The following is a 27,713-nucleotide window of genomic DNA, read 5'->3' as shown; positions in this document are numbered from 1 at the left end:
AGAAACAATAAAAAAAAAACTTTCGTTGCAAGCAGGGACCGCCGCATGGTATACTTAACCGTCTTTCTACCCCACTGTACCGGCGAGACGGAAGGAAAATTGTTCCCTCTCCGTTGCCTTCCAGCTCCATCCGTACCATGTACCACCGCCCAGCGGGAAAAGGCAAAGCTTCCCCACCACAGTTGCCACAGCAAGAGAGCGGGAGCGCACGCGCGCACGCCAAGAAAAGTACCGTGCCGGTGGCTGGATGCTCAAAGTCAAGTTCATTCCATGTTAAGCGCGCGGCCCGTACGGACCTACCGACCGGAGTAGCTCGGGGAAAACTCCCCTCCCGAAGACACACGCGTGTACGTGAAGTGTACTATTAACGCGATCGGCAATTGTAGGTGTTGGTGGTTTAGTGGGAGTGTTAGTTCCAAAAAAAAGCATAAACAGTTCACAAAACATAAAAACAATAAAATACTAAAATTTTCCCCATTTCACGAAAAACGCGTGCCAAAAAAAGAGGTGGGAAGCGAAAGGAATTTGTCACGCAACCTCCCGTTCGACAAAGGTTGGAAAAATTGTCCCCATTTGCAGTGTGTACGAGAGTGTGTGTATGCGCGCGCGCGCGGTCGATTGCAATTGCCAGTTGCCAGTTGTCGTTCGGGTTGAGCTGCTGCCGTTGATGAGTGTGTGCCGGTGAAGAAGTTGCTGGAGCTTACCCCCGGTGCAGTGATTACGGTGCGTTGAATATGGAACAGCCGGTTCCACGGTTTGCGGGGCAACCTGCTAAGGCAAAGAGCAAGAAATGTACTGACTAGTGTGTAATTTTCGTCGTAAACGGGATGGTTCTGTCGTCGGAGAGTCTTCGATAGGGCAATGGGACAATGATAAAAATCGTATAAATTTTTACAGTGGGACTACAAGCTTTAAAGCTAATGCTACTCTTTGCTTCACACCCTATATCGACATTGTAAAATGGCATAAAACATTTATTACAGTCACCGTGCTAACGAGGTGATCGAGTGATCTTCAACTTCCGCCACTAGCCACGAGACAAAATTTGCACTGTAATGCTGGATTGCCATTATTGTGTGTCTCTCATAAGCCATCAGCACAAAGACAAAGGCTCGACGAAGCGTTCACAATTGCTGTCTTTTAAATTTCGATGCACTTTAAAATGCATTTCACTTTACTTTTTCGCCGCTTCGATCAAGCCACAGCCACAGCGCTCGATCTATGAGAATTGGGTTAAATGTTGACGAAGAAAGCGCTTTTCTTGACAGGTCATTCAATGATGGTGGTGATAATTTGCACAGAACGCTATTTAATTTGTCATAATGCAAGCCAATGGCAAGGAGATTTCGAAGACATTTTTCCATCCCTTTCGTGCACTATTTGATCAGTAAAAAATGGTAAGGGAAGCTTAAGATTGCTGTTTAAGCTCCAAAAAAATCAATGTTAACGCGATTCACTGCAAACGTTTCCCCCTATTTCTGCTCCACTCTGTTCACGATCGACTAAAGTTTAACTCATTTGTAACGAGCACGCGGCATTAAACAAATCGAGCAGCTCCTGCTGCACGCTGTACCAATGTATTCCCCGGCGATGAATGCAACGCGATCAGCAACTCGTCACCCCATTCGCCCATCCATCAGCCGGAGATGGAACCCTGCCAAACCTGTTGATCGCATCGCACCGGCTTTAGCAAACCGGTGGTAGGCAAGTTCGTTAGAGTGCACGCGGTCCCACAGGGGGAGGTGTAATTAATTAGCTCAACCTTTCTCCGCGCCTAACCTAAATCGGATTGCTCGCGATCCTCCGGGGTTCCATCTCCGGCCCAGTTACCGCCCGTCTCTTTTTTTTGTACATTTATTTGTAACTTAAAGTGCGTCATATTTTGGATTATGATCGATGCACGACGATCGCAACGATCGATTGTGTGGTCGGGTTGTTTTTTTTGTTGAAGTTTTCCCTTTTTGCGTTTAAAAACACGCGAAACGGGAGCGCGGTTTGCACCGCACCAGCCGGCTTGGCGGCAATAAAAAAGGAAAACGCGTCGAAAATGTGTGCCAATTGATTGTGATGGATAATGCGTGAAGCGAGGGAAACACAGCACAACACTGTTCGGTACAGTCGGAACAGGCATTAAAGTAGGGCCCGGGCGACAAGGCAACGTAACGATCCGCTTGCTTTGTTTTGCACATACTTACTTTCCTTCTAAAGCACGGTTGATTAGTTCTCATTTTGGTCCCATTTTGGTCCCATCCCACTGAAACCGAGTAACGATTTAATCCGCCCGTGCGGGTGTGACAGATCCGTAACTGCGATCCAGAAACGTCCAGCTCCCTCCACTGAGAGATCAAGGTCGAGATCAAGGGAGTGAAATGTTCGCCGCAGAGTGAGAAATGAGTGAAATTAGTTTGGTGTATGAAAAGCGGTGTTAAATCGACTCGCATCACTGAGCCTCGGGGGGAGGGGATGGTTTCGATTTAAGGAGAAGGCCAAAAATGGGGGTTTGTACACAAGTACACCAACAAACTTTCCAAGCAGCACCGAAAAAAAAACAAGGTTCCGGGTTAATTTTTCACGCACCTTCAAGCGTACTATTGGGCCGATTTTGCGTTCGAGCAGATTTGGAATTGGGAAAAATATGCCACACAGCACAAAGCACCACGCGCGCCACTGAGAGTGAAAGGAATTGTTTGCTGTGGTGTCTATCCCCAATCCCGGTGATTGGTGTGCTGCTAATGATGCCCGGGAGTGCAGGAGAGACGGGGCAAGAGATTTTTGGTAATTAGAGTGAAGGAAATCGAGACCTCTCGATCATCCACTCTTGGGAAACGGTGTCGCGGTGTCACGCGCGACGCGATTCGTGAAAAAAAAAAAACGATAGTCAGCCGGGGCCGCCACACTGCCAGATTCCGGCGACAAGTACTGAGCTGGTGGCGTGACGCCACCAGTACCTGCTTGTTATTGTTTTGATGTGTACGGTTGGTGTTTGGGGCCACACCTAAGCGAAACGAGGGCTTGTAAACCCCCGGCTGAAGAGATCACTATCGGCTGGAATGTTTGGGCAACTGGGGAAAAAGGGGAAACATGTTTGGAAGCGCAACCGGGAGAGGGAGAGGCAAGCAATTTGGCGATTGATATCAGCTTTCCTTTCCGCTTGGCCCTGGAACAAGTTTCGGGTGTGTTTATGCGGGGTTTTTACCCATTTTTTTGTGCTTTTTGGGGAAATATCTGGGACAGCGCAGTTTAGCAAAAGGCATACCCGGCGTTTAGGAAGGCGTTTCGGTGTAAATTGCGTTTTGGAAGCTTGGAAGATCTCGTTTCAATGGCGCATTACCCTCCAGTGCTGCCCGCACCAGCAGTAGTAAAGGTGTCAGATTAATAAACTGGTTCTGCTAGAAGCGGAACCGCTTACTTTCTCTGTTGCGGTTTGGGACCAGCATCAGCACTTTCCCCTTTAATGGGTTCAGAAGAAATTCAATCTTACTGTCCCGCGCTGCTGCTGCTGCTGCACCAGATGCACCTGCTGACAGACAGACCAGCATGTCCGCATGACACTAAACCGTACTTTGCAAATTCATTTTCCGACTTTCACGCGCAGGAAGCGGTCGAAATTGAAAATGATCTCTTCCGACCCTAAGGTAATGGTGGCCCCTGTGCACACGATCGACACTGCTTCCGCTCAGGCCCTTTCGCACCAGGCGCGGATGCTGGTGCATTTAACCTTATTTCATCCTGTTTGTAGGACAGCAGCAGCAGCAGCTTTGTACGATCGAGGGTGTCATCGGTGCTCGAAGTGCCTGCAGTGTGTTCGAGCCGGTTTGTCGGTTTGCCGGGGAACCGGTCGCCGAGTGCATCTAAACCGTGCCCCTATCGCGCACTCGGTAGATCGAAGCGTCGGTTTGTAATCGGTGTTCACCTACATACAGGCCGTGGCTGTGGCCGTTGTGTCGGGAGGCCGCTGTAGCCGATAACGAAACGGTTCCCGGTCGCGCCGTAAATTGAGGACAGAAATCGAAACTAGTTACGCGGATCAAGGTTGGTGGTTCTGTTTGTGTTGCTAGTGTTGTGCCTAATTAGGGTTTATGTGCGTGAGACATAACGGAGTAGCGATCGATCGTAAATGGAGGATCGACTAATATCGATACCAATAAAAAGAAGTTTGTTTTGTTTTGTAGGACCTCGATCTATGTGTAGGATGAACAGTGCAGCACAAGCAGTAATAGCGAACCTTCCGAAGAGTGTTGCTTTCGCTCATTCTCTCGCATCAATTGCCATTTTAAGCGGCTGATCCACGTGCAAACCATCTCCTCCAAACAATCCCCCGCAATTAGTTCCATAAATAGACCTTAAATTTTCGCGATCGTTAGATATTTCCGTTTTTTTTTTGCACTAAAGCCATGAACCTTGCTAGAGGGCCCTCGTTCCTTCTTACTTTTCATACCGAAAACGAAAACCAATAATTACGGGTGCTGCTGCTGCACTTACATTAGCATTCGGCGGTTGGTTCGCTGCTTCACGTTTCTGATCTTGCTCTCTTCTTTGCAGGCGCGTACAGCAACAGGTGGAAGGCAGATCAGTGTACCCAGCACCAGTGACTGCTTGGACGTCCGGTCAAGCAGAGATTTGAATGACGAGTAGCGAACGATAAGGTTGCACGGTTGCACGGTTTCCTGCAGCAGCAGCAGCAGCACCACTGCACACCCCCCTATAACGGATCGCCTGAACGGACTCAATGCTGACAACGAAAGCCAAAATGAAGCTACTAAAATCGAGTCTGGTAGAGTGCAGCAGTGGTCACCTGGTGGCAGTGCTCTTTACTGTGGTAAGTGAACGCAATTATGAACAAACGTTATGTTGCTACTGTTTCTAGGAAGTTTTTGAGTGTGTGTGTGTTTAGTCTAAAAACAACCAATCAAAGTAAATATTGCAACCCCCTCCACCATCGGTTTACGGGTTGTATGATTTTTCTGGGCTTAATTTTCAAGTGCTCTTACTTGCAGCTGGTGCAACAAATGCTACCACGCTGCATAGCGAATGCAGGGCGCGGGTTCGTCGGTACCGCTATCGTTGCAATCTTTTGCTTGCTTGTTTGGCGAAACGGAGTGTAGCCAATCGTGGGCCGCTGTTAACCGTATCATCCGCGGTGGCGCTGCATAGCTGTACTCACTTCTCACGCTACTTGCTGCTGTTCCGCAAGGCTGCAGTATGGTTCAGCAAAAAAAAAAAGATATTCCCGTGCGCAAATAATTCCAAGAATGTTCCAAATGAGAGTAAGAGTAAGGCAACTCAGGAAGGCAAAGGGTTGGTTGTTTTACAGTGTTTCATTCAAAGAGATATCTTTGTGGATATTCCTGCAATGCATAAATAGCTGGAATGAGTTGGTAATGTATATGAATTTTATGCATACTTTCAATAAGTTCCATCCTCTATTTTTAACTTCAATTTATACAACTTTTTCATAATTAGCAGAAAGTTCCAATTTCTAAAAAAGTTTAGTTTAGTAGTTTAATGTTTTAAAGAAATTCGAGAAAAAATTAATTTTATTAAAATTTCAAATCGAACGTTAAATCCAATAATAACCCATTTGAAACAAAATTCTATATCGATCAAATCAACATTTTGAAAGCATAAAACTATAAACATTAAATTGAAAAGTATTTAAAATATGAAAAATCAAACTAAAGAATCATCAAATTTGTTGTTTTTATTTTATTATTGTTATTATTATTATTATTGTTGTAAGCATTAAGCTAGCAATTGCAATCCATTTTTTGCCTATTTTTTCAACCACAAGCGCCTCCGAACGATTTGATCTAGAACAGAGCTAGATCTAGATTATCCCTCCAAAATAACTGTCATTACTAACACGGTATCACACACACACACACCCCCGAAGCCATAAAGAACTGTTGATGAGCGCATGTTAAGCTTCTTGTTAACGAAGTGCAAAACAAGCCAACTCCCGCGGGCCAACTCAGGCCAACGGGAATGCAAATAGAGCGCAAAAAAGGAACACGTGCATTTGCATGCCCCCCCCCCCCCCCTCACTGAATGGTGCCCGGTACAAATTATCCGGGCGCTTGCATATTGCCCTGGAGAGTGCAATTCCGGCTTATCGGTTTACACCGTTCGTTACAAATGTACAAAAGCATGAATGAAACAAACAAGCAGCGGTCTGAAGAAAGCAAAAGCGGAGGTTGTAAGAGCTGTGATCAGTGCACCCCGGATGGTTCGTTGGAATTTTGCCAGCCAGGTGTACTATTAGGGTATTAATTTTGTCTAACGGATAAGTGCTGCCGGGGTATGATTATAGCGTTTTAAAGATAAACTGTCAACCGCAAGCGTGGTTATGCTGTTATGCAGCCCAAGGGAGCGCATCAAGTTAGAGAGACACAGTGAGTGAGTTTGAGAATCGAATCGTACAAATTGATAAATCATCTCAGGGATGGGATGGGATCGTTTAGTGGTAGGTTTGAAGTACCGCTACGTGGCCATCTCGTGCTATGATATTAAAACCACACACGTATAGAGAGTGAGAGAGAAAGAAATGATTGACTATGACGAAAGCTTTGATTAGTGGGTTTAGAGCGGTTAAGGATGAGAAACTTTTTCTTATCTTTCCTCGTAAACCTCGTTTATGCGGAATTTATTATTTAATTAATAGTGATTGTTTTATGATTTTACTGCGAACTACGGCTTCTAGGTGCAGTTGCCGATGTAAAACCGCTCCCCACACACCGTCGAAGGCATGCAGTTCCGGGAACGGAATCGTTTGGCCAATGCACCGAACCGTCCCCCTAGAACGGATGCTTCCGCTACTTGCACGATCAGCGTGATCTACTGGAGCGTGAAATTATTTAAAGCGATAAATCCACCAAGCCAGCAAAGCCTGCAGCAGCCTGCAGTGTACAGTTAATCCGTGGCGGTTGTGTGCAGCGTGCAGCGAAACCCTTTGCCATTGATTTGAAATGACTGCTCTTTTTTCCCCCGTTCTCTCGAGACGCTTTGAAAAGCTATCAAAATTCATGCACCAATTTCTCTGCAGTCTCCCCCCCCTGCCTGGTCGGGTGCATGCATGCTGCCCTCGGTAGAGACCCACTTCGCAAAAAGGGGAACACCAGCGGGCGGGCGGGCCGTTCCGTCACAGAACGTTTTCGACGGGAACGAAAGCGCATTCAAATCCCAAGCGCGCATTCGCGGAAACGCGGTCAGCTCGTAATGGAGGCAAGGGAAAGAAAGGTACAAAAAGGGCATACGCAGGGGGGCACTGCAGTTTTTTATGCTGAGATTCAATTTCATAAATTCGTATTTTCACGCTCAGTCACACACACACACGAGCTTAGGCTGAGGCACAGACTGTCATCACGGAGTCCATTTCAGCGCACCGGGAATGGAAGTACCGTACCGTGGCGGGGTAAATGCGCAAGTCAAAAGGGGTGGAAAAAGGAAAAAAAAACCACGAAAGTACACATTTACGACAGCTGCAGCTTCAACGCTGTGTCTGTGTCTGTGTGTGTTTTATTGGCATAATTGTGTCAGCATGATTAAGCCGCCACACCACCAGTTGACAGCGCTCAAAGTTCAGGCAGTGTGTACCGAGCGAAACCCCAAACCCCACAAAATTTGTCCACCACGTGTTAAGATGGGGATGGGGCAACCGAACTGCAATGCCGTCCGGCATTAGCACACAATGCCCCTCGGTATATGACGATGATCGGTCAGCTCACAAGCGATGGACAGTCCGCAAGCAGCTGTCGACACCGTTTCTGCGTTTGCAATCTTGATGTCCAAGTTCTCGACGGGCCTGGCTGCTGGCATACATTCTACACAATCTTTGCCACCGTCGTGCCGCCTGTCCCCCGAGCCATTACAAACACACACACACAGAGCGACACGCCAGACAGCATAAGTGGCAGGTTATGATGCTATGATCTAGTTGCTGCTATGCAAATGTGGCAATCATAATCGTGGCAATTTTCCTATCCAAAATGTTCCACATTTTATTCTACTGCGACGTAGTGTGTGTGTGTGTGTGTGTTTGTGCGGGTAGTGAGGCCTCCGTTTGGTGCTCACACTTTCTCACAAGCCCATCGTGGCAAGAGGTTACTGGGTTCTCATGCACTTTGGCTGCTGGCTGCGGTTCAGTCCCCACTGGTGGTTGCATAAAATTAAACGAATGCTTTTGTTACAAGGGGGTTTGCTCAGTGACGGACAGAGGCAGAGTTGTGTCTGTTGAATCGCAAGGAAGGTCATTACTGTTAATGAAGAAATTTGACCATGCTGAGCCTTAAACTAGAATACGATCATCATGCGGGCAGGAAGTTTGTAATAGTTTTATTTCGCTAAACAATGCATGCCTCTCACATGCGTAACCTCAGCTCAGTAATACAGCACAGTGCAGCACAATTACAAAAATCTATAAAAAAGCAGTTAACACAGTAACACAATTAATTCTAGAACAAGTGAGAAAGTGAGCTTTTTTGCTGTATTTCTCTTGCTGCGTTTTTTTTTTTGTTTAGAGTGTGCGTGTGTCTTCTATCGAGCTGCACCGGATAAATATCCGTTAAATCTCGGCAACAGGTGCAGTTTTGTAGGGCCGGCGCTGCGCTGTGTAAATTGCCCAGCATGCCCAAGCAGCTCACAATGCCACTGACCATACCCCCCCCCCTCCCCCCCGTGTTGAGTTGGGCTGGGCATCTGGGTTCGTTTGTTTTTGCCTTTTTTTTACGGCCGCGCTTCACCTCAGCGTCTGTTTGTTGTCAGTCAGTTTTCCCTTCACAATTTCCCGCTACGATCGCGGCATGCGATTTCAGCGGATTGAGGGTTTTTTTGTTTGCCTTATTGGATAATTGTACCATCCAGCTCTCGACTCTCGAGCCACTTCGCTCCTTCACTTTGATGCGTAATCGAACCACATGGGCCGCCACGAACGGTGAAGCAACGAACAGGGGAGCCGTTAAATAGCCGGCACTTTTCCTGCGGCACACGATGGGCCGCTCCCCACAGCTTCCAGCGCTGGACACGTGGTGAGCAGCGAGAGTGCTAAATGCGGCTCAAACGGCACGAAAATGCTGAACCAAAGGAATGAGAAGAAGGAACAAAAAATTAAACAAACTGAACCACGGAACAGGTTCGAAGGAGAGGGTTCCTTGTCAGGCGGGGGAATACGCACACACACACGTGGAATCCTCGACATATTTGATGAAAACCGCTTAACAAGCTGCTCGAAGACACAAGCAGCGAACAAAACAGTCAATACGCACAGCAACAAAAACACGAGACGATATATGTGACGACTGGTGGGCAAGAGTGGCAAGATTGCCAAGCATAAGCAGGGATGTTTTTTAGTGGGTTTGTAGGGCAACGCACAATCGATCGAATTAAATGTGTTACCGTAAGGTAGACGGGTTGGACGATTGCCGCTGTATATCTCTCTCTCATTAGCGGTCAATGGAGGGTTGATTTATAGAAAAACAAAAATGCACGTGCAATCAAAGCAAGTGAGCTATTTTTGTGTTGCGCATTGCATTGCTGTCTAGTGCGTTGCGCTCAACTAAAGAGGGCATGCGACAGCTTTCTTCTGTTGACATTATTGATTAACGCTTAACTAGAGCAATTTGAATTTGAGGTACTGCTTTTGGTACTGCTTTGATTAAGCTTAGGCAAGTATTTATTGATTAAATTTTTGTTATTTTACGTAAATTTATTTATTAAAAACAAAATCTTGCTAAAAAACGAGCGTGTGTTGAACACATGTCATATGAATTAATTTGTAATTAGAATGATTGTTCAGAATGGTTTGCATATCTTTCAGTTTTGATCTTATGTTTCATAACTTGCCCGTTGCGTAGCCTCAACGCTTATTAGTTTAACTGAATTAAATTACTTTGAGTATGAGATTTAAGATGAAAATATTGGCTTATCTTCCTATCAATAACACCACCCGGCTAAAGACATGCGAAATACAGTCGTTGCCGCTAAATTTTGACTCTAACTCACTTATGTTTTTCTCTAAGACATAATTTTTTGTCTCTTAGGCATCAATTTCTGACTGGGAGCCAATCGCTTTATTTACAAAAAAAACGTAATTTCTGAAGCTATGCTTTGCAAAAAGTATTGAATTTAAGTAAAGTAGTTAATAATGTCATTGATAGAATTTAAAATATAACAATTACTATGCTTATTTTAGAGGTTTCAATGGAGTAAAATAAGTTGGCATTTACTTTTAGGTGTAAACAATGGCTTAAGAATTTTCAAAAATAATATTGTTATTTTTTACAAAAATAAAATAGAATTACACGGATTTTTAATTGTTTATGAGACGTAAAATTAAAATTGTCATAAATCTGCTCAAATACATTGTAAAATTATCATGATTCCTACAAGAATCAAGAATTGATGACTTACAGATAAAAATAAGTGTGTTAGGGTCAAAAATTGATGCCTACAGGAGCCATAACTTCTACCTAAAGACCACAGTCTCACTAGAGCTGAATCAATCCCTACACAAACTAAGGACCTACATTCGTGTGACCGCCTATCAAGTTCTAGAGCTTACACTCGTGTTGGTGGATTATAACTGGTGGTCCTACACGATCTATTATGATCGACCAGTAGTGTTATGGGCCTACTAATAAGTCCAGGAAATAAAAGTGTAAGTCACTTGGTATTTTGTTTAAATATCACCAAGCTTTGTATGTAAAACTCAGACTGTAGAAACTTCCTGGCAGTTTTGGCCTGCCTCAGGACTGTCCGAAACCACTCACTGGCTCACCGCGCCTTCGTCAACCAAACCGTTACCGTTAACAAGATGCCCGCCATGTGTTCAAGCCCCGAATGGACACATGGATGGACATGGACTATGGATAATCAATAAGTCATTGGAAGCTAAGTCCACTTGTGGTACTGGCAGGCCTTGATCAACAATGGCTGGTTGTGACAAAGAAGAAGAAGAACAAAAATGGCGAACGCCTCCACACACCATAATGTCACCTAAATCTTTACCAAATCTTAAAAATAGAATTATACATGTTCTTTAGTGCTGTAAGTGAGAGTTTGTATGGGAAAGGAATAACAAACTATACATAATTAATATGATATTGGTTGATTCATTGCTTAGTTAAAAGAATATTCTATATTCTGGATTAGAAAACAAACATTCTCTACATTCTACATCATCAACTTCTTCAATTTCCATTTTAAACTATTTTTTTTTTAAATTAAAGTCTAGTTCAACGTACACTAAATTCTTTACGCTGGCCGCATTCTCACCAAAAATCTCAATTCTAGCCCCTCCAAAAAACATTCAAACGGTGGTACATCTGATCTGTAGTGGTTCTTCAACGCTCGGAACAACACCTGACCAGAGAACCTCCTCGAGAAGCACCTCTGGAGGGAAAACAAACAACAATAGCACCTTTCTGCGTTGAGCCACCTATTACGGCAATTACCCTGTTCGTGCGGGCAGCATCGTAATTCGTTTCTCCACCATTCGCTGCTCGATCGGTGTGTAGGTGAATTTCGAGCAAATCGGACAACCCACAGCATGCCAATGCTCTTCCGTTAAAAGCATTTACCACGAGGGGTAGCATTTTTGCGTTTGTTTTCATTCCTCTGCCTGTTTGTGTTTTACCGATGGGTGGTGGTGCTGGTGGACCGCTTTGAATGGAGAGGTTACTGATCGATCTGGTTACTCAGGGTTTGGGGTCCAGTGCAAGAAACAAGAAGGTCAGTGGCAGTGGCGCGCGCACATGCGCACATGAACCACGCGGTACCATACGCATGCCTGTGCGGCAATTGGCCTTTCCTGCATATACTCCCAGCCCCAACTCCCCCAAGCGATCATGCTGTAATTGCGTAATTAGGCCATTTTGCACCATATGGAAGTGGCGGTGCGCACGCCCTCGCACGCTGCCGGTTGTTCCTTTTTGATTACATTTTTATCATAAAAATCATACTTAATTGTGTTCTTTCTCTTCCCCTGTTCTAGCTATTGCCGTTGGTTCGGGCACAGGATTATGATGGTAAGTATGGACATACTCCCTAATGAAGAATGTCCACCAACAACAAAAGCCTTCCATCCAAACACATTGTAGTAAATGGCCTACCAATAACGTCTTCCCATTTCCACTTAACCTTTTCACACCAGTGACGGACATACAGTGCTCGTTCGCATCGCAAGGCTCCAACCTGGGCGACATTATAACGGCAAAGCTGAAGAAACCGATCGGCTTCAAGGGGGCGCCCCTGTTCGCGGACGACCGGGCCGTGAATCCGGAAGCCGATTTTGCCTGCTCCATCAAGCAAGATCGTAAAGACGTGAGCGAGCTGGCGTACGATCTGAAGATTACCGATTTCTCACGGTGCGGTGTGCTAAAACGAAACGTAAGTTTTTACGCGCTTCTACTGGTTAGGGGATAAGAGTTCCATTCCATCAACACCATACACAGACACACACGTGTAGCGAATGTAGGCTGCTTAAGTTCTTGAGAGGGCAGGCAACAAAAAACATATGAACAATTAACTACAAAAAACTGCCAAACAACACGGCGTACAACATTCGAAGAACGTTACTGTTCCATTAATCCGGAACCGGGCAGTGCCTGGCAGGCTTGTGCACGATCGATATAGGCGTTGGATGGAAAAACGAGCCTCCGGGCGTTAGGATAGTAATAGGGTCACGGTAAGGTGCCGTGATGCACCAGGCTAATGAAGAAATTGCTTTTTGGTGTACGGTTTGCCCATCATCTTCTCCCTCTCTCACTCTGTGTCTCTTCCTCCCAAAACAGGGGTTCGTGCACGTCCGTATCTGGTTCCCGCAGTTTCCATCGGTGGTAATGCAATCCGATCAGGAACTGATCATCATGTGTAAGCCGCCGGAACCGACCGTTATCCAGAACAAGGCTGCCGGATTCGCGGGAAGTTTGTAAGTGTGCGCGGTTGACCTTAATTCCAAATTGCTCCCCCAGACCTCCGTCTTTGGTTTTTTTTTGGAGCTAGCATCGACACAGGTTGATTGGTTTGTTTTGATTGTTTGGTTCCTTTGGGTGTTATTTTTCCTATTTCCCCCACCGCCAGCCCACACGGTGCACGCGTTTCGGGCGTGGTAGAGGAAACACCGGGCCGACTGGAGTACGAGGTCGCGCTGTACAAGGAGGCGCCGCCGATCGCTCGCATCAGCGGCAATCTGGCTGGACTGAAGAACCATTCGGCCACCTCGCTGCCGGCGGTGACCAACAACGAAGTTCCGGTCGATCAGGCCGTCCCGATCGGTACGAAGCTGCAGCTGCGGGCCCGCATCAGCTCCCAGAGCGTGTGGAAGTACGTGAAGCTGATGGAGGTAACGGTTTCGCCCGATCCGGACGATCCGCACGCGCAAGGATCGGTTTCGCTGGTGCGGGACGGTTGCCGGAACCGGGACTTTGCGTCGATCATACCGCACCAGCCGGCCCGCTATCGCGACAAGCCGAACGAGGTGTTTCTCGACTTTGAAGCGTTCCTGCTGAGCTCGATGAAGGAGCGGAGCACGCTGTGGATCCATTCGCAAATAAAGGCGTGCATGGACGCGATGGACTGTCAGCCGGACTTTTGTCTGGATATGTACGAACCGTCCAAGAGTGAGTGTTTGATGAAGAGCTTAGCTTTGAAAAAGATTTGGTGTACTAAACTCCGCAAAAAACGTTGATCTGTTTTGTAGGACTTGGCAGAAGACGGCGCGATGAGCAGTCCCGGAACCGTACCGAGTACACCAAGTTTAAGGAAAACATTGAATATACGGTCATAATGCCAGGGGAGTACGATGATGCGCTGCGCTACCAGCAGAATCCGGAGCAGTGCAAGAATTTTGTCGTCATTTCGGGCCTTCTAGCGGCACTGCTGGCACTTTCCACCGTGATAGTAAGTAGATGGGATGGGAAATTCAAATCAAGAATGCTTTTTAAATGTAAAATTCGGTTCATTTTGAATTCTTCAGACATGTGGACTGGCATCGCGCATGCAAGGCAGCGGCAAGAAGAGCATCGATGAGCTAAACGCGAAGGGTTACTCTGGGCGGGCGATTGTCCAGTAACTTGCGGCACGCATCTTCACTTAAGACACACTTTTACGAATGCTTCTGTCGCGTATCTGGAGGACTTTAAAAAACAACCACTCGTTACGCACGGTACGAGACGTCACCAAACGAAAGCTTAATCAAAGACACGAATGGAACTCGAGTTGCAATATTTAGTATCATTACTTCCTTTAGTTTTTGTTTGATTGTGTTTTTCGCTTCCTCTTCCAATCTTAGCGTTACTTTTGCAAAGTAGTTTTTAGCATTATAGAGAGTAGGTGCAGTAGCTGTATTTCTACTAAAAGAAAGCAAACTAGACAGCACTTGCGAGTAGTTGTTAATCGATCGATTGATTAAGCCTGATTTTTAAAAGAACATTCCTTCACTACATACAGCGGTGTGCAAAAAAAACAAACAAACTCCACCCTGTTTTGGGGTGCTTTTGCTTTTTAAAGGTTAGGCTTACCAACGGAACGTCGAACAAAGTAATTAGTAGTATTACGACAAACTTAGACTGCATTTCACGAATAGTATTAGAAACCGTTTTATGCTACCGATTAGAGCGAGCTGGTGAGGTGTATTTATTGTGCATTTAAGCGCGCTGATGTGACGCGGATGATTTAGTTCTATTGAATCATCCCATGCAGCGATACAGGTCGACCGCAATTGGTTTAAGCTGACATTTTTGAGCTGTATGAGAAGCAAATTGGGTTCTAAGAGGGAAACCGGTAACGAATCCCGGAACGAATCTGTTTTATGCTAGAAATAAAATTAAAACTTCCCTGTCTGAATAGAACGTTTAATATGTTGGTTTCAATTAGAGGTGAAGAAAGAACTTCCAGTCCTAAAAAGTCCTGATAAAAAATAAAAAAAAAATATATATATTTGGAAAAAATATTTTGCAAAACAGTTTTTTTTAGATAACTTCATACAATTTGGTGATAGAAGATTTTCTAACATTTTTATTATTCATCATCAGGTCCAATTGATGACAACAGGTTGCTATCAGGTTCAAATTTGTTGATTTAGCGGAATTTGGGGCAAGTGTGCCATACGAGGCAAGAGTGCCACCAAGCATTTTTCCTTGAAAACTTTAGTTTAATGATCAATTTTGTATACAGTTGGTTGCTTTCCAATGACTGGGTATACTGAGCCAAATTTCATATAGCTCAATCGATATTTCCCATTGTTTTGAACTGATTTATGTTGAGTTTCAAAATTGAGCAGAATATTATAATTTTTTAAACCAAACAAATAAGCTCTCAAAAATGATGCGAACAATCCACCGAGAAAATATTTACACCACCGTATAGCTGAGAAAACGTGAAATTTTTTGTGGGGTTAGTTGAAAAAAACTTTATTTTTGTCACTGAAAAATTCAATTTCAAAAAAGTTACAACTTTTGGGGCAAGTGTGCCATCTCTGTTTGGGGCAAGTGTGCCACCATCTTTCATAGGCGCGAGCTGTCAAAAATGTAAACATTGTTGTAGCGTGCTGCGGAATGGTGCGCTATTGTGAGCGGATTCCACGCCAGAAAAACAGAACAGTAACAAACCATATTATGGTACAGTTGGTGGTCAAAAAGGGTTCATTGGTGACTAAATACATGTAGGAATACATACACTAGTGGTACAAACGTAATAATTTCCAATTATCTAAGAAATACGGTTATTTTAACCAAGTGGCCGTCTTGCCCCATACGAGTGGCACTCTTGCCCCATAGCCCAAAAAACAACGTCTTTTTGGACCCTTTTTAAAACGCTTCAAAAACTGTTTTATTTGCACTTTTTTCAAGCGAAACTCATTTATAAGTGAGGAAATAGATGTAAAATGGTTATGAGATTTAAATCGGTTTTTGAAAAACACGTTTTAGTGAGTTATAACTTGAAATGCTTAAGGTGGCACACTTGCCCCAAGTTCCGCTACAAACATAAAATGTATTAATGTATCGATTTCAAAAGATTGGAGAACATGGAGTGATGAAGGATATTAAATCATTTGCATTTTTCTTTTATTTTTTACATAAGAACGTTCCCTTACCATGCAATTCGAAATTATTAAAACTCCAACCGAATTTACATTCATCCCTAATACAAAAACGCCGTTAATTCAAATGAGCTAGCCAGCAATTGTTGTATGTATTGCAAATTGCATACCTTCTGGCGCTTACTGTGGTTAGGTTTGTTTGCTACCACAGTTGATCTCTCAGTTTCAAAAGTCCGTTATGTGGATTTTTTTCTAACTTAAATGTTTTATTTATTTATCTAAAGTACAAAAAAAATGGATAAATATTATTGAATTTGTTTAAAGATGCAAAACTCATTCACAAAAGCGCAGAAGAAATGAAAGTGTATGGCTGTTTGCAGTGTAGCAGTTGGGCAAACAAATTTAACTGGCGTACTGACAGTCAAGATGGCGAACAGACGAATCTATTGCCCAGCCTGGCTATACGCTCCTGACAGCTAGAAGGGAAGTGTAAACAATCAACAAACAAGTTGTGAGGCATCGTATCAATTCATTTGCATTAAATTTACAATCAAAGTGTATTGTAGCGTTAATCTATCCGAACAGATTAAAACTATTAAACTAAAATCAAGTGCAATGCAGTGGTATAGTTTTTAAAGCATGCTATAACTCAATACGGACGACGCTTGTGTTGTTCAAGACTGTGCGGGAAAACTGAACCAAGAAAGGACACGCAAAGATGCTAACGAGCTGGAAAAGCTGGTGCCGACTCTGTGCGGAGGAAAAGGCGCTTTTAAAGCTGGAATCGGTCCGCGATGTAAATGCGGTTATTGGTAACTTTTTCAATGTTTCGGTAAGCCTCCACCAACATCAAGAGAAAGCCGACGCCTTCCCTAACATGGAAACAAACACTTCTCTTTGCAGTTGATCGAAATCAAAGGCACAGCAGCGAACATATGCGAGGAATGTTTAGGCTTTGTCAACAAATTGGAACACTTCGAAGCGAGATGCCATCAAACGAACCAGCTGTTTACCTACCTGGCGAAGCACTTGCCGGACGAAACGCACCCGCTCGACCTGAAGCAGATCCGCAGCAAGTATCTCGACGAGATGCTTCCGAACGATGGAGATGAGGAGCTGTTTGAGGTGCTGGAAGCGGAGAGCGAACGTGCGAAGGAGCTGCTAAGCATTGATCCCGTGCTTGAGACGCACGATATACAGGGTAATAGGAAATGCGCTGCAGCTTTCGTTGTGAGCCGTTCAATAACGTTGTCCCCTTGTGTTGCAGAGCTCGGTAAAGTGGCGGACGACAATACGGAAGTGCTGTACCAAGTGGAGTCACTGACTGTTTCCAGCGTTCAAAATGAGCTGGAAAACAATGCGAACGAGACGGAACAGTGGGAAATGTTGGAGGTCGATATGGACGATTGTAGCAATGGTCTGGAGACAAACGATGAGAACCTGGAAGAGGAGGAGTTTGACAAATTTTCCGACTCGGATTACGAACCAGAGACGAGCGGATCGGCCAGCGGTACAAAGCGTGACGAGGGCAAGGGAAAAGATGACTCCGAGTCTCCGATCGACGGGGACGATGAAAGCGTACCTGCCAAGCAACCCCAAAAACGAAGGTACACGACGACCAGAGGCGCTTCCCCCAATCAGCAGGTGCATCAGTGTAAATACTGTCGGAAAACGTTCAAATGCAACAGTCAGCTAACGAGGCATGAGTACATCCATCTGACGCAGGATGGGAAGCCACGCTACTCATGCGAAATTTGTCGCAAAGTGTAGGTGTTTTGAGGGAGGGAAACAGTTTCAGCAAACTAATTTTTCGGCGTTGTGTTTCAGGTTTACTAAATCCTCTATCCGGCGGGCGCACATGCGAATGATGCACGAGGGCGCAAAACCGTACATGTGCGAGGAGTGCGGCAAACCGTTCAGCTCGAAGGGAGCACTGAAGGAGCACTACATCGTGCACTCCGAGGAGCGACCGTTTAAGTGTGCGTACTGTCCGAAAAGCTTTAAAAATGCGCCACGTCTTAAGGTAGGTTTGGTTGCTCTATTTGTCGTAAACACTTTCAGCAAACGCTTAAAATTTTCCCTTTTCCATCCCGCAGACACACGAAGATACCCACAACGATACGCTGTACGTGTGTCCACACTGTGGCTTGAAGCTCAACACCAAGCGCACCCTCAACATGCATATGGTTGTGCATTCGGATCAGAAAAAGTTCAAATGCCAGGAGTGTGGCAACGAGTACAAGCGCTCCAAGGCGCTGAAGGCACACCTAATACTGCACACCGGGCTAAGGCCGTACCAGTGCCCGTTTTGTGATAAAACCTTTGCAAACGGATCGAACTGTCGCAGCCACAAGAAGAAGTTTCATCCGCGCGAGCTGGCCGCACTGGAGGCGGCGGGTGGGCAGAAACCGGCTGCCAACATTCCGAAACTGGAACACCTTCAGCGAAAGTGAGATTAGACAGAGTGTTGTGTGGCCAAGTCAGGTGAAATAGTAATAATCTTTCATTTCATTCCAGAAGCCAAAGCGATGGGGAAGGCGTTGAGATCACGAGGAAACACATTCGCTCAACTGCGCGAGCATCGAACAGTAGCAGAGGGAAAGAACGACAGGAACAACTGACGCTCACTGCTGATGAAGCAGATACGGATGGGTCGCCGCTCAAATCTGAGCTAAAAATGGAGCTTAATGTGTGAAAAGATATCGGCATATCTCGCTGGTAGGTAGCTTAGGACAGGCAATTGTAAGGTATAGGTTAAGTAACGGTAATTACGCTAAGGATTGCGGTTGAATCACAACAGTTGTATAAGCAAAAAAGTATTTATTTGATTAATTCCTTTACTCCAGTTCAGATGACGATTAGCTTTTGTTGGATTTCATCCAGCCAGCTAACTATCCTAATGCTAAATGTCTTTTCTATTTTATAAACGACGTTAGAGTTTCAAATCGTAGATATCGGCCCCGGAACTACCAGAACCTTAAATTTACTCTGAATCTTACAGGGTTTCTCACGATTTATTGGTCAGTTCCCATGATTTTTTGATGCGTTCTCCTTTTTTTATCGTATTTCATAAATTTTTGGATATCAATACAAAATAACCAAAAAATATGGGAAACGGCAACAAATCGTGGGAACGCACCAAAGAAATGTGGAAACCAACCAAAAATTGATGGGAACTAACCAATAAATCGTGGGAAAGTCTGTTTCTCGCTTTCCAGCTGATCTCCATGTTTATAAGTTCACGAATCTCCATGTTTATTGGATGCTCCTATATAAATCCTCATAATGGAACCGACCTCCGTGGCCAGAAAGTGAAGCAGAATCCAAATATCCAGAAACTAATCCCCAACCTATCGATGTAAAGGGTGATCTTGAACTGATCTTGATCTTGATCAGAAACTGATCCTATTTCTTGAACTGGTTTTGATTCTATTTCCAAACTGGGATTCAAATGATCCGAAAAAGATTCGAGGAATTGGTACAGAATTCCTGAAAATTGGTATCGTATCTATGTCAATTCTGAAGCTTGTTTTAAACCAATCTTGTCCTGCTTTGGATCCCAAAGCTATCCTTCCCTTAGAATTATAACCAAACTTACTCCAGTACGGGAGTTAATGTTAAAGTGCTTTCTGTATGAAGAAGCTGACAGCGATATCAGGATATATCGAACTTATCGCGGTCAACAAAATGATCTTCTAACTGTGTCGTTTCTGGAACTAGCTCAGTATCGATTCGGTTATTCTTGTTCCTGGGACGAGACCTAGGAGTAAAACAATCTAGTCCTGGAAATCTCAATGTCTGACCGAAGAATTGATCCCAGAGCTACCACGGTTCAGTCACTGATACCTAAATTATTCCGATTTTGGAGTTAATTTCATTCCTTTCCAGGATATTGTAAATCCATCCCAAATGTTCTAAGATTCTGGAGCTGATATCAGCCTTATAACGAATTCTTAACTGTTTCTAAATCTTTGTCCAGTCTCCAGAGTTCCTGATGATCTTGAATCGGGTTCTTCAACAGATCATGAGCCCTAGAATTTCTGATATAACGGAACTGTTTCCAACAACTCCGACACACAGTTTGGGGTCAAGGTTAGTTATCTCAACCAAGGTTAGTTATCTCACGCTATGCAATAAGTGTTTCGAGAGCATCTGTGAAAGATGAGGCGGCTCCATCTCATACTTAATCCAATCTGCTCTAGTGTTTCGAAAATGTCTTCTCACTCTTTTGGGGCGTTAATCTTGTGATTGCTTTGTTCTTGACCAGATGTAGAATTCAATCTCCAATGATACGTACCTCAATGTTATAAATCTCTTATTAAACATGCCCAATGTAAGTCACCTTTCGGATGATCGACAGTAACAAATCAAACACACCCCATCTTAACCTCAATACCAGGTAGTTTACAGTTCTTCATTGATCAATAAACATTCCCACCCGACTGCTGTCCATGTCTGCGTCCTGGGTGAGCATGTCTAGCGTCCAATTAACCGTGGGACTCCTCGCAATCCTGCCACTAAGCGCTAATGCATTATAAATATTTTTCCCTAAAATCCTCGATCTGCCTCATCGCGAACGCTGCCATCATGTTCGCTTTCTCCTGCACCTCCTTGTTGCTCAGGTCCCGGATGCTGCCAAACGATCGCGTATTGCCGACCCATTGATTCGGTAGATTAACCTGCAAAATAGTGAAACAAGGCAAAATGATACCAAAACAGTACAGAACGGTTCATTCCTTGTGCAACAGTGTAGTGTAGCCGTGCATTCGTACCTTATGGCGAGCGATGGACCGGATGATCAGAATCGCAACGTACACGGTGAAGTACAGCGTAAAGTACAGCGGCACGTACCAAAGCGTTCGGCTGAGGTAGTAGTAGCTGTAGTTCTTAAGCCGGGGCGTTTCCGGTGCCGGTGGTGGCGGTGGCGGAGGAGCGGGCGTCGTCGTAGGCTCGTCGTGATGATGGTGATGATCGTGATCGTGGTCGAAGATGAAGTCCGGATAGTGATCATGGTCGAAGCCGGTGAAGTAAGGAAAATCATGCTCGTGATGGTGATGGTCGTGATGGTGATGGTCGTAGTCTGCATCCATGCCGGACGGTGGGCCGGACGGTGGGCCATCCATTGCCGGAGCACTCGCCATCGGCATCGCCATCTGCGGGGGCATTTTGTTCATCTGCTGCGGCGCCATCATCGGTGCTATTTGCTGCATCGGTGGGCGATTATCTGGAGTGGAGGCGCAAAATGATAAGTAACATTGTCGCACGGCCCTCTTCAGCAGTGGGACACTCACCGGAGTAGCTCGGCGGCAGATACTGCGGCTTGCCCGGACCAACCGATATGGTACCGATGGCATCGTCACCTGGAATGCCGGAAGCAGGAGGAAGATAGCTGGTCACAGCGTTGTTTTGGCTCGGGGGTCGGTTCGAGGGGGGCAGATAGGGCGAGTGAACGTTCGGTGGAAATTTGTACAACTCCGCCGGTGCCATGTACGGTGGGCGGTAGGGTGAGGGTGGGGTAAGATTGACGGGGGAGTTCGGATTGCCCGACGGCGGTGGAAGGTAGCTAGTGACGGAGGCTGGCGGGGACTCTTTCCCGCTGGGAGGAAGATAGTCCGAATGAATGTTGGGAGGGAATTTGAAGTTGCCGGACGGGCTGGGAGGCATTTGAGCGGAGGGGGCGGGTTTTAAGTTGGCCGCTGCCTGGGGATCACCGGAAGGGGGTGGTATGTAGCTGGTAGCTGAGGGCAATTGCGAGGAATTGGGTCCATCCGGAGGCAGATAGTTAGCCATCGTGTTGGGTGGAAATCGGTGCAGTTCGGACGGTTGAACTGACCCTGTCGGATTGACCCATTCATTGTTGGGAACGGGCTTTAAATTGGCCGGCGAACGGGGATCACCCGAAGGTGCCGCCCCGTAGCTCGTGCCCGTGTGCTCGGTAGAGTCAGCGTCTCCATTGCCATCCGGCGGTAGATAGCTGGTGTTAACATTGGGCGGGAATTGGTACAGCTCGGCCGTACCTTTGTACGACGAGTGGCCACCCTGTGCAGCGACAGCCACGGTAATGTCACCCGAAGGTGGCGGCAGATAGCTCGTAACCGGGTTTTTAGACCGTTCGAACGTCCCCACCGGATAGGTGGCGTTAGTGTTGGGAGGAAATTGGAACAAATCGCTCGACGGTTTGTAACTGTCCGAGCTGGGCTTTTTGTCCAACGGGGGCAAATAACCGGTGTGGGAGTTGGGAGGGAAGAGGACAATTTCGGAAGAAGCATCCATCGTCGAACTGGGCGAGGTGGGCAGGATGGGTTCGTTCGTGGAAGCGGATGATGGCGACGAATCCTCACCAGAGTTGGGCACGGGCGTCGGCACAAAGATCGGTTGGTCTGGCTGTGACGGTGGTGGTCCCGGTGGTGATGGCGGTCCTGAAGGTGGCGCAGGTACACTGACCGGACTGTTGTCGGAGGCAGCAGGGCGCAGCGCACTCGGGACCGGTACGCTGACCGGGCTGTTGAAGGAAGCGGCCGGTATCGATGCAAACGGAGCGGCGGCTGCTTTGGGAAAACAAAAAACATGGGAACGAGGAAAGTTATTGAAGTGGAAGTTTGGTTGGGAAAATAGTGGGCAATATTGTGGTGACGCTACTGTTACCGGGTTGCTTTTGCTTCTTCAGCTTGTAGATGGTGCCGCCGTACGCTTCGCCGGGTGCAAATCGGTCCATTGCTGGTTGGCCGAAATGGGTGATTTTGGAAAGGGGAAAAAACAAAAACCCAAAAAACGTTAAAAACAATGCTGTCTGCAGCATACACCCAGGATCCCAGGATGCAGTATACGTTGTAGGAATTGGAAGGTAGTGATGGGAGTACAGGAATCGATTCGTGACTCCAATCCAACTCCGACTTTTTGAGACCAAATCCGAGTCCGAAATACATCGACATCGACTCAGATGAAACTGGATATCTCCGAATGGAATCCAATCAATCGGGATTGAATTCGTATTGATCCGAATGAAGAAGAATCGTTTGTTATCATCATAGCTACTCATATGAATAATCAAAAATATGATCTTTAGTGAACATTGCTAAAAAACTCCCTGTTTAAAAGGTTATCATCACTACTGTGCAAGCGCTATGTGTTTCAAACGATCGCATTAGTAAGAGTGAGTGAGGCTACTAATAGTCGGCGTAGCGAGTGAGTGAATTGAATTCGAAAAGAGGGAATCACTAGTTGGCAAATAGAGTGAGTGAGTTGAATCAGTAATCATATTCAACTAAACTCTGATTTGAATGTTGAGTGCATTCACTTGCAGGATTCAACTCACTCGCTAAAGAGTGATCTTTACAACAAATTCAAATTCAAACTTTAAATCATTGAAATCGCCATAGTCACTCCTATACTCTGATTTAAATGATTGAAAAGAGTGAATATTCCCATCTGTGATTCATATACTTTGTTTGGAATTCTTTATGATTCTCTTTTGGAACGTGTGGTTGATTTTCCAAAATTGACAGTTCTTTGAGCAAATTGTACTGATTTGACACATCAAATGTCAAATGCAAAATAAATTCCCTTTTGGTCAAATTGAAAAAAAAAAACAACAAGTACAACATTTTTATCTTTAGTTAAAATCAGATCCAATAACTAATTTAGTGGCTAAAACTTACGAAATTAAGCAAAATTCTACGAAAATTAGCTATAATTTGACAGAAAACCTTGAAATTCGACTTATTCGAGGTACGCTATTGCCTCCGGTCCTCGTATCTGCGTATGTCAAGGAATACCTGTACGTTATTGATTCATTTATCTTGCTTGGTTTCGTATTTGATAGTTAAATTTAGAAGATTACTAGGAACTGATCCGATTTTAGCTCCTTACCAGTCGTTCGAGTGGAACAACTATGATAACTGTATGTTATCATTATGCTCGAAGTAACTTCGGGGAAATTTGGGATGAGACGTGTTCAAGGTGAACGATATGGTGTAGATACAAAATCAATATAGAGCAAGAGTTTGTTGTTGAGTAGGAACTTTACCAATTACGATTTGCATGTCTTGCCTTTAATTCCCAACAACTGTATATAGTTCCTTAAATATAGGAAGTTCCTGTAAGGAACTATATAGTTGGAGGATGTAGACTACCACTAATTCTGTGGATTTTGAAGTAGATCTGGATTCGAATCTTACAGTAACTGGATACGAAACAATTCCTTTTCGTCCATCACTACAGGAAAAAGGTAAAGTAACAAGTCCACCCTCAACCAAATCGTGTTTATCTTACCGACTGGAGCGTTATAGTACGGTACACTGTTGGCAGTGTTTTGCGAGTAGCTCGGATAGACAATGTATTTCGGCGTCTTGTAACCGTTGTTCGGTCTCGCCACCTGCACCGGCTTCGACAGGAAATCGGGATGTATCGAGAATGGGAAGCTAGGCACTCCACTGCCACCGCCACTGGAGAACCCTCGGCCGGAGCTTTGATGATGATGATGATGGGATGGGAGGGAACAAGAACAAAAACCGCATGAAATAAGTGTCAGAATCATTCTAGTAGATTGGGTCGCTAGGTGGTACGGTGGGTTATCTTACGATTCACTTGCTTCCTGGCGGTGTGCACTGCCAGCGATTGGTTGCTGCTCGCTGGTCACATTCCGACTGCTCTCCGGTTGGTGGGCCGGTTCACTCGAGTATGAATTGAAAACGATCGTTTTCGGTTCACTGTAGCCGAGCAGCTGTGTAAATAGCACTAAAACGATCGAGCGCTTAATGTGGCCCATGGTGTTTGGCATAATTGTGTGTATCCTTGTCGGGTTCTTAATAGTAACAGCTTGCTGCAGCGCCTTTTTCCACTAAATTTGTAGCACACACGCGTTGTTTGAATGTCCTTTTACAATTTCACACGTACACACTCACACACACATACACTGTCTACGTTCTACCTGCACTCATTCCACATTTGTCTTATCAGCGAGAAGCAGTAGAGATGCGTCTTATCGCGCACTCATCTTGCGTTGAAATGAACATGAACCGTCCGCTGTAAACACAGTAATCGGCTCCGGTCGGCCCAATCGAGGTTCGAATTATTCGTGAGCTTTTCCTGCACCATGAACCACCAACTAGCCGTACCCGTTTCCGGCTCCTCAGCTCCTGTGCTTCGAAACGTGACAAATATTTTCTGGCTCGTTGAAACTGGGCCATATATCTGGGCGGTAAGGATAGATTTCCCTCACTCGTACGGAGTTCGACTGTGAAATGACCTGCTTTTCTTCGCTGGAAGATGAAAGGTGCTAATCGGTGTAAAGTAGCTTCGTTCTTCTTCTAAGTAAGGTGTCGACGGCAGCTTTGCATGCTCCAGTTCTTATGGTCGAGCCACTGGCTTGCGCTTCCGATTGCGCGAAACCAATAGAAAGTTTCAACGTCTCGGCGCAAAGTTAGGACGTCTGGACAGCATCATCATTTGACCCATATTTTGCCATGGCTTTTGCTATGCTTTTTGATTCGACGTAAGCGAAAGTGCAGTCGGTGGTTGTTGGGGCGACCTGGAAAAAAATATGGGCCCCAATTGACCACGTTTCGCTGGTGCGCTGGGGCGATGAAGCTTAAAATCACGCGTAAAGAAGTTTAGTTGAAGCGTTATAACCATTGACGAGAATCAGCAAAGCAAACAGTGGGACTGCGTGGCAGTTTTTAGACTGGAAATGAAGATGTAGTCAACTGAATGAAAGTGTATCGTAGGTGGAGAAAGCTCAATTTGGTGCCCTCTGTTAGTAGCAACATTGTAAGCCGTTTGAGCTGGGTGTGGGAGGTGGAAGTGCGCTTAAATACTGCAGCACAGGTGTAATGCATATTTTAAGAGGAAAAGTCCCGCTAAAGTTTGTTTCATTGTCCTGGCACACCAAATCGGTATTCATCTCCTGCTATTATAGATCATGACTATTGATTCAATTTTAACAGGCCTACGGATGACAACAGAACGTTCTTCTTGTTTGAAAAAGATTATAATGATAGTTTCAAAGTCAAAGAGTTAAAATAAAACAATAATTAGTAAAAAATTTCAATACAAATAAATGAATGGTGGCCATGAATTTAGCAGACTTATTTTTTATTACATTTTTAGAGCTAGTTTGTTATCCTAGCTATATTTTTGTATTTAATTTGACTGTGTCAAATGCACTAGCAAAAATGTAAAAAATACTAAACAAACTGCTTATATTCTTTAAAATTCAAGAAAAACTTTGTGAGTTCATAACACACAACACGTAATCCATTTGTTTGCTAAAGTGATAAAACTTCAAAGTTAAAAAGATTAAATGAATGAAGTTCAATATAAAAAAGATCATATTGTCTCCCTATACTCCGCACTACACCTAAGAAACAATTAATGGAAACTGGTCTAAATCTTGACTTTTTCGCTGACAGCATTTTCATAAATAAGAGCCGTGGAAAGTTCAAGGAATATTTTCAAATGTATCGCAAGCAGTCTGCCCGTCCCAAGGGTCTGCGCCAGGGGGACGGGCTTGCCTGTCTCCTATTTAACCTGGCACTAGAGAGGGCCATCCGCGACTCGAGGGTGGAGACTACGAGAACCATCTTCTATAAGTCAACCCAGATCCTGGCATACGCTGATGATATAGACATCATTGGTCTGCGGCTCTCCTATGTAGCAGAAGTCTACCAAGGGATTGAGCAGGCGGCAGAGAGCATCGGATTGCAGATAAACGAGGCAAAGACCAAACTGATGGTGGCAACATCAGCGGGCCTACCAATAAATAATCAGAATCTACGTAGGCGTGATGCACAGATAGGCGAATGCACTTTTGAAGTCGTACCAGAATTCACCTATCTGGGGTCAAAGGTCAGCAACGACAACAGCATGGAAGCTGAGTTGCTCGCAAGAATGCTGGCTGCCAACCGGTCATTCTACAGCTTGAAAAATTAGTTCACCTCAAAGAACCTGTCGCGACGGACGAAGTTGGGACTATATAGTACCTATATAGTTCCGGTACTCACATACGCCTCTGAGATATAGACACTGTCCAAATCTGACGAAACCCTCTTAGCCGCGTTCGAGAGGAAGATGTTTAGATGGATACTTGGCCCCGTATGTGTGGAAGGACAATGGAGGAGCCCCTATAATGACGAGCTATACGAGATGTACGGCGACCTCACTGTCGTACAGCGTATCAAGCTCGCCAGGCTCCGGTGGACTGACCATGTTGTACGCATGGAAATGGACGGCCCAGCCCATAAAGTCTTTTTAGGCCGTCCACAAAGACAGAGGAGGCGTGGTAGGCCCAAATTGAGGTGGCAAGATGGCGTTTCGGACACTCCTGAGGCAGGCCAAGACCGCAAAGCGGTTGTAGCGCCGGATAAGCAAGTAAGTATCGCAAGCAGTTTTAAGCAGTTGGCTACAATTGTGATTCTGTTCTGTTTATATTTTCGATTGGTCGAAACCGATTTTCATTATTTTGGATTGGTTCGATTCAATAAAATCCAATTCCGCAGCATCAGTAAATGCTGTAGTAATGCAGCAGGGTTAGAGCTATTTATTGTTGTATGAAGAGCGCAATAACAATAAATAGCTCTTACTCTCCTTCAAGTGAGTGCTGTGCGCTTGCTCCGTGTATTTTTAGTGTACAAATTGTTCACAAAAAAAAAAAAAAAAAATACCACAACAACCATTGTTCTGG

At 45.1% G+C, this 27,713-nt stretch overlaps 4 protein-coding genes across 5 annotated transcripts in view; 2 read left to right on the top strand and 2 right to left on the bottom strand.

The window, feature by feature from the left end:
- LOC120957677 (protein limb expression 1 homolog) overlaps positions 1-27,713 on the bottom strand; it is a 265,788-nt gene that overhangs the window by 84,883 nt on the left and 153,192 nt on the right. The window lies entirely within an intron of this gene.
- On the top strand, positions 19-14,843 carry LOC120959164 (uncharacterized). Its single transcript, XM_040382353.2, has 8 exons — positions 19-723; positions 4,543-4,819; positions 11,987-12,020; positions 12,146-12,381; positions 12,786-12,922; positions 13,075-13,613; positions 13,694-13,893; positions 13,970-14,843. Exons 2-8 carry the CDS (start codon positions 4,730-4,732, stop codon positions 14,063-14,065), a joined length of 1,332 nt encoding a protein of 443 aa, XP_040238287.2. The 5' UTR covers positions 19-723; positions 4,543-4,729; the 3' UTR covers positions 14,066-14,843.
- LOC120958927 (zinc finger protein weckle-like) lies at positions 16,520-18,862 on the top strand. Its single transcript, XM_040382013.2, has 6 exons — positions 16,520-16,865; positions 16,937-17,234; positions 17,301-17,799; positions 17,861-18,056; positions 18,130-18,482; positions 18,551-18,862. The coding sequence occupies exons 1-6, from the start codon at positions 16,752-16,754 to the stop codon at positions 18,726-18,728; spliced, it is 1,638 nt and encodes a 545-aa protein (XP_040237947.2). The 5' UTR covers positions 16,520-16,751; the 3' UTR covers positions 18,729-18,862.
- LOC120959707 (uncharacterized) lies at positions 20,417-25,909 on the bottom strand. Of its 2 annotated transcripts, XM_049610208.1 has the most exons (7): positions 24,613-25,909; positions 24,305-24,498; positions 22,679-22,750; positions 22,375-22,578; positions 21,325-21,393; positions 20,806-21,257; positions 20,417-20,712 (listed from the first exon to the last, which is right to left on the bottom strand). In XM_049610208.1, exons 1-7 carry the CDS (start codon positions 24,810-24,812, stop codon positions 20,566-20,568), a joined length of 1,338 nt encoding a protein of 445 aa, XP_049466165.1. In that variant the 5' UTR covers positions 24,813-25,909; the 3' UTR covers positions 20,417-20,565. The 2 variants fall into 2 exon arrangements, with proteins under 2 accessions (XP_049466165.1, XP_040239241.2); XM_040383307.2 differs by having other exon boundaries at positions 21,325-22,578.

Source organism: Anopheles coluzzii, chromosome 3 (genome assembly GCF_943734685.1).
Source record: "Anopheles coluzzii chromosome 3, AcolN3, whole genome shotgun sequence".
In the NCBI taxonomy this organism is placed as follows: Eukaryota; Metazoa; Arthropoda; class Insecta; order Diptera; family Culicidae; genus Anopheles; species Anopheles coluzzii.
This window is presented reverse-complemented; position numbering and strand designations above follow the sequence as displayed.